Source organism: Brachyhypopomus gauderio, chromosome 20, assembly GCF_052324685.1.
Source record: "Brachyhypopomus gauderio isolate BG-103 chromosome 20, BGAUD_0.2, whole genome shotgun sequence".
In the NCBI taxonomy this organism is placed as follows: Eukaryota; Metazoa; Chordata; class Actinopteri; order Gymnotiformes; family Hypopomidae; genus Brachyhypopomus; species Brachyhypopomus gauderio.
Window position 1 is genome coordinate 3,883,862 of NC_135230.1, and position 12,570 is coordinate 3,896,431.

The following is a 12,570-nucleotide window of genomic DNA, read 5'->3' on the forward strand; positions in this document are numbered from 1 at the left end:
GGGATATCTTATCACTTGGTTTAAGTGGAAAGTAAAGCTGAGTATAATCAGCGTAACAGTGATAAGAGATGTGATGTTTTTGAAGAATAGATCCAAGGGGCAGCATATACAAAGAGAAAAGAACAGGTCCCAGGACAGAACCCTGGGGCACCCCACAAGTAACAGAGGTTAAAGAGGAGGAAGACTGACCTATTTTAACAAAAGATGATCTGTTTTCCAGGTAAGAGGTCAACCATTTTAGTACGGTACCCTGAACGCCAACAGTACGCTTTAGTCGGTCCAGCAAAATAACATGGTCAACAGTGTCAAAAGCTGCACTGAGATCTAAAAGAATTAAAACAGCATGATTTCCAGCGTCAACGGCCAGAAGCAGATCATTAGTTACCTTGAGGAGAGCAGATTTAGTACTGTGATATGTTCTAAAATCTGACTGAAACGGGTCTTGAATATTATGCAAGTTTAAAAATGAGATAAGTTGAGAGTAGACAACCTTCTCCAAGACTTTTGATAAGAAAGGTAACTTGGAAATTGGTCTGTAATAGGGGTGCACGATATGGACTAGAATTGCGATGTGCGATAACATTGTTGGATATCCCGATATCGATGTGAACCACGATAAATTAAGATTAAAATACAGAAATGTAGTGTCTCTCTGAACAGCAGCACGTTAATTTGTTTTGTTTTTTACTGTGTAATGAATCCAGAATAATTCCAAATATTTTGCAGGTTTATTCAACAATAGATTCAATCTAGGTTTATACTTTCATGAGTGAGCGACTCCGCACACCTCGTTAACCTCCGCGAACGGCGGAAGCGTTTAATCTTGCCGTGTCACATTCTTTGCAGTGTTGTCCGAAACGATATGTAGGCCTAGTAGTATAAAAAAAACACCCCTCAAATACAGGGGAATGAACTTTTACCTGACCAATTTTAATGTTGCTTTGTGTTTCAGGTTTGAAAAGTGCTGGAATTTAGGCTATGTATTTGAAAAGTGCTGGAATTTAGGCTAGGTATTTGAAAAGGCTTGAAATTGTAACTACTTCGTTTCACAACAAATATCTGTCTGACTGAACAATTCTCTTGTATTACGTTAACAAATACGAGCCTCTTGTAATTCCAGGACGAAACATGAGAGAACGTGAAGACGTTAAGATTGGGCGTTTTGAAAATAAATATCCATTAAATAATGTGATAAAAAAGCGAATTATTTCGAATCATTTAGAGTATATGTATAAATATTTAATTCAATAACGTGCTGGGAATTATTGAAATTGACCTTGAAAGTGACGTACAAGTGCTTGAATTCCACCTTGTATAGGTGTATGAACCTAAACATGACTGTTCTCATTGCGCCGAGACGCGGCGCGCGCGAACTTTAAATAAATAATAACATTAAATAATGTGATAAAAAAGCGAATTATTTCGAATCATTTAGAGTATATGTATAAATATTTAATTCAATAACGTGCTGGGAATTATTGAAATGGACCTTGAAAGTGACATACAAGTGCTTGAATTCCACCTTGTATAGGTGTATGAACCCTGCAAACATGACTGTTCTCATTGCGCCGAGACGCGGCGCGCGCGAACTTACAAAATTCGAGAGGTGCACGACCTCGTGAATCGACAGCGCGCGAGGCAATTGCACACGGGCGAAGCCACCGCGATTACGTTATTTTCGTCTCCCGGACCCTCGCGCCGCATCAAGTGTAAACCAGGCTTAAACCAAATCGCGTGTCTGATGAGCGTGTTCACCTCACTCCAGTTGCCAGGTCCTACAAAAGTTTTCCGCACAAAATCTGCGAGTGTAAGTTGTCGGCGGAGGGGGGGGGGTGTTGCGAGTGTGAACTGGAGACAAATTAAGTATTATATCGCGATCGATTCTTAGTGTTGACTTGTAACTTCCGCAGTAGCCCAACTCAAAAGTAGCCCAAAAACCGCACCCCGCGGCCCCAGAATTTTTACCCGTGGCTGGATTTTCAAACAAGCCCAATTTGGCGTGAAAACCGCGAACCTGGCAACTCTGCCTCACTCTGCCTCTTGCCTACTTACGTCACGTGATCATAGTCTGCAGCGCGAATAGCTCCCTCTATTGCTGGACGAGGATACCGCAATTTGAGTTTGCTGTTATTCAAGGAGTTATCGTGGCTCTTTCGATGTGTTTATCGTGAAACTTCACATCGCGATAACGATAAAAATACGATTAATCGTGCAGCCCTAGTCTGTAATGAGTGAGAATGGCTGGGTCAAGGCCAGGCTTTTTCAAAAGTGGCTGAATCACAGCTTGTTTAAAACAAGTAGGAACAACCCCATTGATAAGGCTACTATTAATTATAGATAAAATATCTGGGCCAATTGATGACAGCACATCTTTAAGAAGTGGTGTGGGAATTACATCCAACGAACAGGTGTTTGGTCTCGTATGCATAATAATATCAGTTAGGTTTGACAGTGATACTGGTTCAAACAAGTTAAAACTTGCAGAATGTACAGATAGGACATAAATGTCATGGGTTGGAGATGTGATATTTGCTCTCAGGTTCTCAATTTTACGGATAAAAAATGTTTTAAAATCTTCACACAAATCAGCATTTCCTTCAGGAGAGGATGTAGAAGCAGGATGTAATACAGAATTAATTGTTTTAAAAAGGACTTTAGGATTATTGGAGTGTTTGTGGATTATGTCAGAGAAGTGTTTAGCTCTAGCAGCTTTAACTGTATGCTGATAATTTGATTTATGCTGATAATTTCTTAGAAGCTGGATGGAGATTTGAAGCTTGTCTTTTTTCCACTTCCGTTCTGCTTTCCTGCACTTCTGCCTAAGAGCACGAACATCACTAGTGAATCAAGGCTGTAACTTTTAGTTTTGTGGAGTTTAAGTGGAGCAGTTGAGTCCAGAATTTTGGTACATGAAGAACTAAACAAAGTAGTTAACTGATCAATATCAGTATCAGTTTCAGTACATTGAGAAGAATTCACCGCATTACAGTTTACAGGTAGAGTAGTATAGACAGCTAAAAACGGACTGGCTGTGTGAGGTGTGATAGCCCGTTTATAGTATGAAGGCTGACTCGGCTTAGGAGGAGGACAGGGAATGGTAACATCAAATAAGATGGGTTTGTGATCAGACAAACATGCATCTGCTACCTCTGGGTAGCACACAGAAAAACTGTATGTCAAAACAAGGTCTAGTGTGTGACCTAGCTCGTGTGTAGGGTCAGTAATATACTGAATCAGATTAAAGGAATCAAAAAGCTGTAAAAGTTCAGCAGACAGGGGTTTGGAAGGACAGCAAACATGGATATTAAAATCACCAAGAATCAAAATTTTATCTGACATAGGTAAAATAACTGATAGAAAGTCAGAAAATTCCTGAAGAAAGTCCTTATTGATCTTTGGGGGTCTGTATATTAGAGCACATAGCACAGAGCATGATAGCTCCACTTTACATAGTTGTACTTCAAAAGTTGAGAACTCTCCCGCCGTGAACAGACAGCATTTAAAACGATCTCTAAAAACAGCTGCAAGACCTCCTCCTCGACCAGAGGCTCTAGGTGTGCTGAAGTAGATGTAATTACTGGGAGACATCTCAACAAGTGGGCTTAAGTCATTGATAGATAACCATGTTTCAGTCACAAAAAAAAAAAAACCAATCCACGGGAGACGACAAAGTCATTCAGTATGAAAGTCTTGTTTACCAGTGACCGATAACAAGCGCTATCTTGACTGGTGGCGAGTCTGCAGCAGGTTGATTAACATGACCAGGTAGCGGAGATCTCAGGGATGTATACTCCAGCTGACGGAGGATTCTGATAGTGACATCGCGATTTCGGCCCTCTTGTTGATCAGGACGGCGACGAGAAGTTGATTAAATAGAAGGAATAAAATCGTTGGTAACAGTATGTCCGAACGTACACAGGCGACGATGGGATCCCCGATGGATGTAGCGTGGGCGTCGGGCTATCCCCATAACAACACATCGTTCATAAACGTGGGGAGGGAGGTGAGTCTTAGCATTTAACCTCTGCAGCTCTGATTTCGTGTAGAAAAGCATCTCAGACGTTATATGAGACGCACAGAGCAAAGCATATAGAAATCCAATGAGTACTAGAGTTGTCAGATTTATTAAGGCACGCATCGCGACTTGTACACGCAGTCAAATTAAAAACCACGTTAGCCAACAAGCCACTGAACCAGTCCGTAAACTGTCTAGGAGAGGCAGGTGAAACTACCTATCCGACACATTACACCACTGACTAGCAATTTGCGAGAGTGAAAGCTTCACAACTTACAGTAGCAGACAGAGTGGAGCAGAGCAGCGAGGGCTCGTGTTAGACAGGTGACAAAGTCCGGTAAAATCCAAAGAGACTCGGGGCTCTGTTTTGTACAGTATCAAATTATACTTCCTTATTCAGCCCGGATTGTATAGTGTCAAACCAACGACAAAACGATAAAACAACAGCAACAATGTAACGACTGGAGCAGCGGCAGACAAACACGCCAGCGTTCACTCCATCGGAAGTCAACACTCCAACAACTCTACTAACATACCAAACAATATTTCAAGTGCTTATCATCCTCAAAGTCAGGGTGCCTTGGAATGCTTCCACCAGACCCTGAAATCTCTTCTAAGATCTTATTGCGTTGAGCTTGGGGTTGATTGGGAGGAAGGTTTACCTTGGTTACTCTTAGCTATTAGGGAGGTTGTACAGGAGACCACTAGTTTTAGCCCTAATGAACTTGTCTTTGGACATACAGTGAGGGGGCCAACAGTTGTTTTAGCTGGTGAGTGGAGTGCTACAAAGGTTCCAGTTAATGTCTTGGATTATGTCTCTGGTTTCAGGTATCATCTGTATGAGGCCAGAGCGGCTGCCAGGTGCAGGTTGGGGAAAATACAGTCTAAAATGCAGAGTTTATTTAACTGTAAAGCGGAACACCGGCAGTGTAAACTTGGTGACCAGGTGTTGGCGCTGATACCATTGCTGACCAGTCCATTTCAGGCTGTTTAGTGGCCCTTATGAAATCCTTAAGTGTCTCCCTGATTATAATTATTTGCTGAGTACTCCTGATCGGCGTAAAAAGGGGCAAGTTTGTCACTTAAAGCCTTACTTTACATCTGTTTTGCCAGCATCTGGTGGATTGGCTCCTGTTGTGCCTGAGGGCTCTAAGGAGGGTGAGTCCGCTGTGGTGAGGGATTGCTGTCTGAGTATTGTCAGTAAAGAAGTAGATGAAGGTGTTAGTGGACCACCATATGAAATTGTGGTCGGGCGCCTTCAGAACTCTGAGGTTCTGGCAGATTTGTCTATGTATCTTTTAGGGCTGCACGATTAATCGTATTTTTATCGTTATCGCGATGTGAAGTTTCACGATAAACACATCGAAAGAGCCACGATAACTCCTTGAATAACAGCAAACTCAAATTGCGTTATCCTCGTCCAGCAATAGAGGGAGCTATTCGCGCTGCAGACTATGATCACGTGACGTAAGTAGGCAAGAGGCAGAATGAGGCAGAGTTGCCAGGTTCGCGGTTTTCACGCCAAATTGGGCTTGTTTGAAAATCTAGCCGCGGGTAAAAATTCTGGGGCCGCGGGGTGCGGTTTTTGGGCTACTTTTGAGTTGGGCTACTGCGGAAGTTACAAGTCAACACTAAGAATCGATTGCGATATAATACTTAATTTGTCTCCAGTTCACACTCGCAACACCCCCCCCCCCCTCCGCCGACAACTTACACTCGCAGATTTTGTGCGGAAAACTTTTGTAGGACCTGGCAACCCTGGAGTGAGGTGAACACGCTCATCAGACACGCGATTTGGTGTCCGGGAGACGAAAATAACGTAATCGCGGTGGCTTCGCCCGTGTGCAATTGCCTCGCGCGCTGTCGATTCACGAGGTCGTGCACCAATGAGAACAGTCATGTTTGCAGGGTTCATACACCTATACAAGGTGGAATTCAAGCACTTGTATGTCACTTTCAAGGTCCATTTCAATAATTCCCAGCACGTTATTGAATTAAATATTTATACATATACTCTAAATGATTCGAAATAATTCGCTTTTTTATCACATTATTTAATGTTATTATTTATTTAAAGTTCGCGCGCGCCGCGTCTCGGCGCAATGAGAACAGTCATGTTTGCAGGGTTCATACACCTATACATATAGTTTAACGTGCTGGGAAATATTGGTACAAGCGCTTGAATTGAACCCTGCAAACATGACTTTGTTCATTGCGCTGAGGCGCGGCGCGTGCGAAGTTACAAAATTCGAGAGGTGCACGACCTCGCGTGCGCCGCGCTTCAGTGCGATGAACAAAGTCATGTTTGCAGGGTTCATACACCTTGTGGAATTCAAGCACTTGTACGTCACTTTCAAGGTCCATTTCAATAATTCCCAGCACGTTATTGAATTAAATATTTATACATATACTCTAAATGATTCGAAATAATTCGCTTTTTTATCACATTATTTAATGGATATTTATTTTCAAAACGCCCAATCTTAACGTCTTCACGTTCTCTCATGTTTCGTCCTGGAATTACAAGAGGCTCGTATTTGTTAACGTAATACAAGAGAATTGTTCAGTCAGACAGATATTTGTTTTCAGGTATATTTGTTTATACCTGAAACACAAAGCAACATTAAAATTGGTCAGGTAAAAGTTCATTCCCCTGTATTTGAGGGGTGTTTTTTTTATACTACTAGGCCTACATATCGTTTCGGACAACACTGCAAAGAATGTGACACGGCAAGATTAAACGCTTCCGCCGTTCGCGGAGGTTAACGAGGTGTGCGGAGTCGCTCACTCGTGAAAGTATAAACCTAGATTGAATCTATTGTTGAATAAACCTGCAAAATATTTGGAATTATTCTGGATTCATTACACAGTAAAAAACAAAACAAATTAACGTGCTGCTGTTCAGAGAGACACTACATTTCTGTATTTTAATCTTAATTTATCGTGGTTCACATCGATATCGGGATATCCAACAATGTTATCGCACATCGCAATTCTAGTCCATATCGTGCACCCCTAGTATCTTTCCCACCTCTCTAATGAGGAGAAGGACGATATTGTTGGCCTCATTAGTGCATTTCCATCTCTCTTTCCCGATATCTCAACTCGTACCTCGCTGGTTGAGCACGATATTGATGTGGCTGGGGCATCCCCCATTAAACAACATGCCTACCGTGTAAATCCAAGCAAGAGGGAGTTGTTGTGTAGGGAAGTGGAGTACTTGTTGGCTAATAATCTTGCTGAGCCTAGTTTTAGTGCCTGGAGCTCTCCTTGTCTACTTGTTGATAAACCGGATTGTACATATCGCTTCTGTACTATCGAAAATTAAATGCTGTTACTAAACCAGACTGTTTCCCTTTACCCAGGTGTGATGATTGTGTGGACTGGGTAGGATCTGCAACGTATGTAAGCAAGTTTGACCTTTTGAAGGGGTACTGGCAGGTTCCTTTGACTGCTAGGGCAAACAAACTAACTGCTTTTGTAACACCTGACAATTTCCTGCAGTACCAAGTGATGCCTTTTGGGGTCAGAAATGCCCCATCAACTTTCCAAAGGCTTGTTAATCGTGTTTTAGCGGGTATGAGAGGGTGTGATGCTTACCTGGATGATTTGGTAATCTATACAACCACCTGGAGTGATCATGTGAGTAAGATAAGAGAACTGTTTACCCGTCTTTCGGAAGCCAATCTGACAATTAATTTAGCTAAATGCAAGTTTGGGATGGCCAGAGTTACATATCTGGGTAAGGTTGTTGGAGGTGGACAGGTTCGGCCTGTCGAAGCAAAGGTTGAGGCCATCTGTAATTTTCCTCTGCCAAGAAACCGTCAGGAACTCCGGAGGTTTTTGGGAATGGCTGGTTATTACAGGGCTTTTTATAAGAACTTTGCTTCTGTTGTTGCACCTTTTAACTAACCTTCTGAGTCCTAAGGCTCGGTTTCAGTGGTCTAGTAATTGTCAGGAACCCTTTGATAATGCAAAATGTCTTGTAGCTACTGCTCCGTTGTTGCAGGCCCCAAACTTTAGTACTCGCTTTTGTTTGGCTGTAGATGCCAGTGAGCATGGTGCTGGTGCTGTTGATGCAGAGTGACTTGGGTGGGGTAGAGCATCCAGTATGCTACTACTCTAAGAAATTTAATAGTCACCAACGAGCTTACTCCACTGTGGAACGAGAGGCTCTTGCCCTGATTCTTGCTGTGCAACATTTTGAAGTTTATTTGAGGTCTTCATTGGTCCCCATAACCGTTTACACTGATCACAACCCACTGGTTTTTATTGATAAAATGAGAAACCAGAATCAACGCATCATGCGGTGGAGTTTAATTCTCCAGTGTTACCCGCTCCTAATTCAGCACATCAGGGGTAGGGATAACGTAATAGCTGATGCATTGTCCTGAGTTTAGGAATCGTTTTTCTTTGTTTTTGTTTTTTCCTCTTAGACATATTTTCTTTCTCCTAGGCGCCAGGATTAAGGAAGTTGTGTTTCTGAAGGGAACACAAGTGGTCATTTATTTAGGGTTTTGTTGAGCTTGGCTTGTACCAACCCTCTTTTGGGGAGGGAGGTGTTACGACCCCATGGGTCCCCTTCTGATTGGTCTAATTAGATCATTGAGTATACCTTGGTGGTATTGTTTATAAGGTGGGGCTTTTTCTTTCTGGGGGAGGGGGGCATTTATTTTCTTTGTTTGGGCATGTTGTGTTGGGCTCCTTGATTTCTCCTTCTCTCCCTCTCCTACTTTTATCAAACCTTATCCTTATTCTTCTTTATTCCTCTACATTGACCACCTACTGACGCACTCAGATACACCCACTTAACCACCACTATCATATATTCATACCCTAGACATTTTTTAAATTGACTTATTAAAGATTTTTTTTGAGAATTGAACCCTGTTGTTGTTCCCTTCTTATGTTGCGGCGTGTGGACGAGCCCTGTGGACGAGTAAAACACTACACAAACCCAAACATACACACAAAGCTAATCTCAACATGTGATCTAGTTGAATGATCTGAATCATTTTGCCAATACAATTTCTTTTGGTCTTTTGGGCCTTTAGTGCCTCATAAGTAAGCTTGACATTAAAAATAATAGTTAATGCATTCATATCAAAGGTCAATAATTTGGTCCTTATTGGTCTGCTTAGGCCTGTAGGGCCTATTCCTGCGTCTTTAGATGCCAGGGCAAAGTTGTTTATTCAATATTGTTTGCAGCATAAAAAAAAATGTAAATGTGCCATATTTTGTCAATTGTGATTTTTTACACCGCAATTGAAATTTGTCCTCCGCTTTTTACCCATCTGTGCAGTTAGAACACACACACTAGTGATTACTAGGGGGCTGTGGATGACACGTGCCCAGAGTGGTGGGCAGCCCTAGCCCGGCGCCCGGGGAGCAGTTGGGATTAGGTGCCTTGCTCAAGGGCACCTCAGTCATGGCCTCAGGTCTGGGAATTTCACAAGACCAGTTCCCTACCACCAGGCCATGACTGCCCCAATTATTCAAGAGTTAGTCCTCTTCCATGTATGTATGACTGATTGTAATTTTCAGTCACTTAATTAATTGAAAACTATTACCACATATATTTTCAACATTCACTGTGCATTATGTCAGTTTTGTTTACCATATAGGGGCACTTTGTAGTTCCACAATTACACACTGTCCCCCTTTCACCCATTCAGTACCTCAACAGGACCAGCACAGAGCAGCTGGTGGACATGTTGGTCACCTTGTAGTTATAGTCAGAGAGATGGCTCGTCTGTTGCTGTACAGTATGTGTTGGTCACTCTGGACTGCATATTTTTGGGTGGTGAACTTCACTCTGTCCATCTGTAACACAGCTGCACTATTTGATCCACTCACACCAGCACCACATACACTAATACATCACCACCATGTTAATGTCGCTGAAGTGATAAGAATGATCCGCCACCCAAATAATACCCGTCTGTGGTGGTCCTTAGGGTGTCCTGACTATTGAGGAAATGAGGTGAAATGAGGATGAATTATGTAGAGAAACAAATGGCTACAGTGTTTAATCATAGAACTACAAAGAGCTCTTACATGGTAAACAAACAATAAAATGAACAGTAAGTGTAGATTAAGAAGGTGGTCATGAAATGTTATTTAATGTATTTGTTTTATTTATTTATTTTACAAGTTTTCAGAGCTTGTTTTTTTACAGTGTGCAAACAGCATAATTCAACTCCCTCTGAGTTTGTTTCATGAGTTTTGTTCCTTGATCATTACGTCTATAAGGATGTGAAGACAGAGGCCTGTACCACTGCAGATGAGGAAGGGACATCAGTCTCTGTGCACCTCAGCACCCCTATGGACCACCAGAATGGAACTGTCCAGAAGAAGCCCAGATCCCATACATCAGGTTAGCATATAAATGTGGCGGGTGTGAGTATTGAATCTTTGTGTGTATAGTGTAACTCCAATCTTGGGCTCTGTTCAACTCTCACTAATGAGTGTATATTGCAAGAGGTATCTTATGGAACAGTCTTCACTCTCTCTCTCTCTCTCTCTCTCTCTCACACACACACACACACACACACACACACACACACACACACACACAAACACATCCAGTTATACATGCTGAAGTTCAGTGGACTGATCAATCTTCCACTAGTTCTCACCGATAAGTTGTACATTCATCGTGATATGAACAAGCACGATAAACACATTGCAAGACTCGAGGAATAAGAAAACATCATGTGTCCATTTTCTTTCTTATTTGACCTATGAAATTAAATGTTCACCCTATTTGTCCAATCATATTAAGTCCCGATTGGTCGTTCCCTGCCCTCTGATTGGTCTACTCTTCATAGGCCGTTTTAGAATCATTATCATCACTGAAGGTTACGTGGCCATCTTACGCTCTTTTGTTTTTCTTCATTTCTTGTACAGTAGTATCATAATTTCAGTTTGACTATGAAAATAAAATATCTGCTTCAGTTTGTGCATTTTAAATCTGATGCATCAAATATCAAAAAGTGTTTGAGGGTGTAACTCTTTCTCACTAAAGGAGTGGTGCACCAAAGCAGACATTTACATCTCATTCTCCTGTATGATGTCCTGTACTGAAAACTGTTTGACATGCAATTTTTTGTCCAAATTCAACAGACTTTTGTTCTCTTGACATGTATGATTTTCCAATTAATGTTGGAACATCTCATTTTCAGTTTAACTGTACTGTTATTGTGTATTGTAGTGCCATAATGTTAAAGCTTTAGCAGTCTACCTGTTATAATTATGTTGGCTTGCGAAGCAGCCAACATACTGTTCTCTCTATTCTACTTATTATTATGTTGGCTTGCAAAGTCCCTGCAGCAGTATTAACTGTATAACTGAACAACTCAATTTTAACTAACCCACAACCAATTACCCCTCAACAGTAATTGCCCCATAACAGTAATTACCCCACCACAGGTAAAAAACCCCTCAACAAAAAATCTCACATCTAAACAAGATTTTAACAGAAACTAAACAGTAATCTTAAAAGCCATCAACAACAATAACCCCAACAGGTCAATAACCCCTCAATGTCAACTACCCCACAGCTAATTACCCCTCAGCAATAATTGCCCCAAACAGCTAATTTACCTCTTAACATCAACAACCCCATTAAACTAATAGCCTTCAACAATATCATATACATCAGCATTAACTACCCCAATGGCAATAAGCCCCTCAACATTAATTGCCCCACCACAGGTAAATACCCCCTCAACAAAAAAAATCACATCTAAACAAGCTTTTAACATAAATTACACAGTAATCTTAATACCCATCAACAACAATAACCCCAACAGGTCAATAACCCCTCAACATCAACTACCCCACAGCCAATTACCCCTCAGCAGTAATTGCCCCAAACAGCTAAATTACCTCTTAACCTCAACAACCCCATTAAACTAACAGCCTTCAACAATATTAAATACATCAGTATAGTGTTGTCAAAAAAATTGATATATCGATACGTATCGATACTGAACATTCTGAAACGGTACAATACTCGTTTCCCTTAAGTATCGATTCTTTTTACATAAAATGCGCTTTCGTTTGACCCACCCAAGCTGCCGTAATGCACAGGACAGTTTGTAATGCTAATATGGCAGCTAAAGCAAACGCAGTGCTGTTGGATTTGAAGCAGATACAGATGGAAAACCGAAGGACATGAACAAGCCCGTTTGCAAGCGGTGCTTTTGGAACATTTCAGCGCAGGGCGCTAAAGCCTGGTTGAGTGACCATAGCGCTCGACTCCGCACGCACCTCGCGTGAACCTCCGCGAGCGGTGGAGGCTTTATACTTTCCGCTTTGCAGTGTTGTCCGAAACTATATGTGGTAGTATAAAAGAAACACCCCTCAAAACAGGGGAATGAACACTTACCTGACGAATTTTAATGCTGCTTTGTGTTTCAGTGTGTTTCAGGTTTGAAAAGTGCTGCAATTTAGGCTAAAGTACTTGAAAATGTTGAAATTGTAACTACTTCGTTTCACAACAAATATCTGTCTGACTGAACAGTTTTCTTGTATTACATTAACAAATACGA

General features: G+C 41.5%; 1 protein-coding gene across 6 annotated transcripts in view; it reads left to right on the forward strand.

The window, feature by feature from the left end:
- Window positions 1–12,570, forward strand: part of LOC143484158 (uncharacterized) — a 37,499-nt gene that overhangs the window by 20,809 nt on the left and 4,120 nt on the right. For 5 of the 6 annotated variants that reach the window (XM_076982750.1, XM_076982752.1, XM_076982751.1 and 2 more), the window contains one exon: window positions 10,268–10,391. In XM_076982750.1, the coding sequence (XP_076838865.1) occupies window positions 10,268–10,391 (124 nt within the window). Of the gene's footprint in view, window positions 1–6,346; window positions 9,533–10,267; window positions 10,392–12,570 lie in introns of those variants that run through there. The other variant, XM_076982753.1, reaches the window with a different exon arrangement.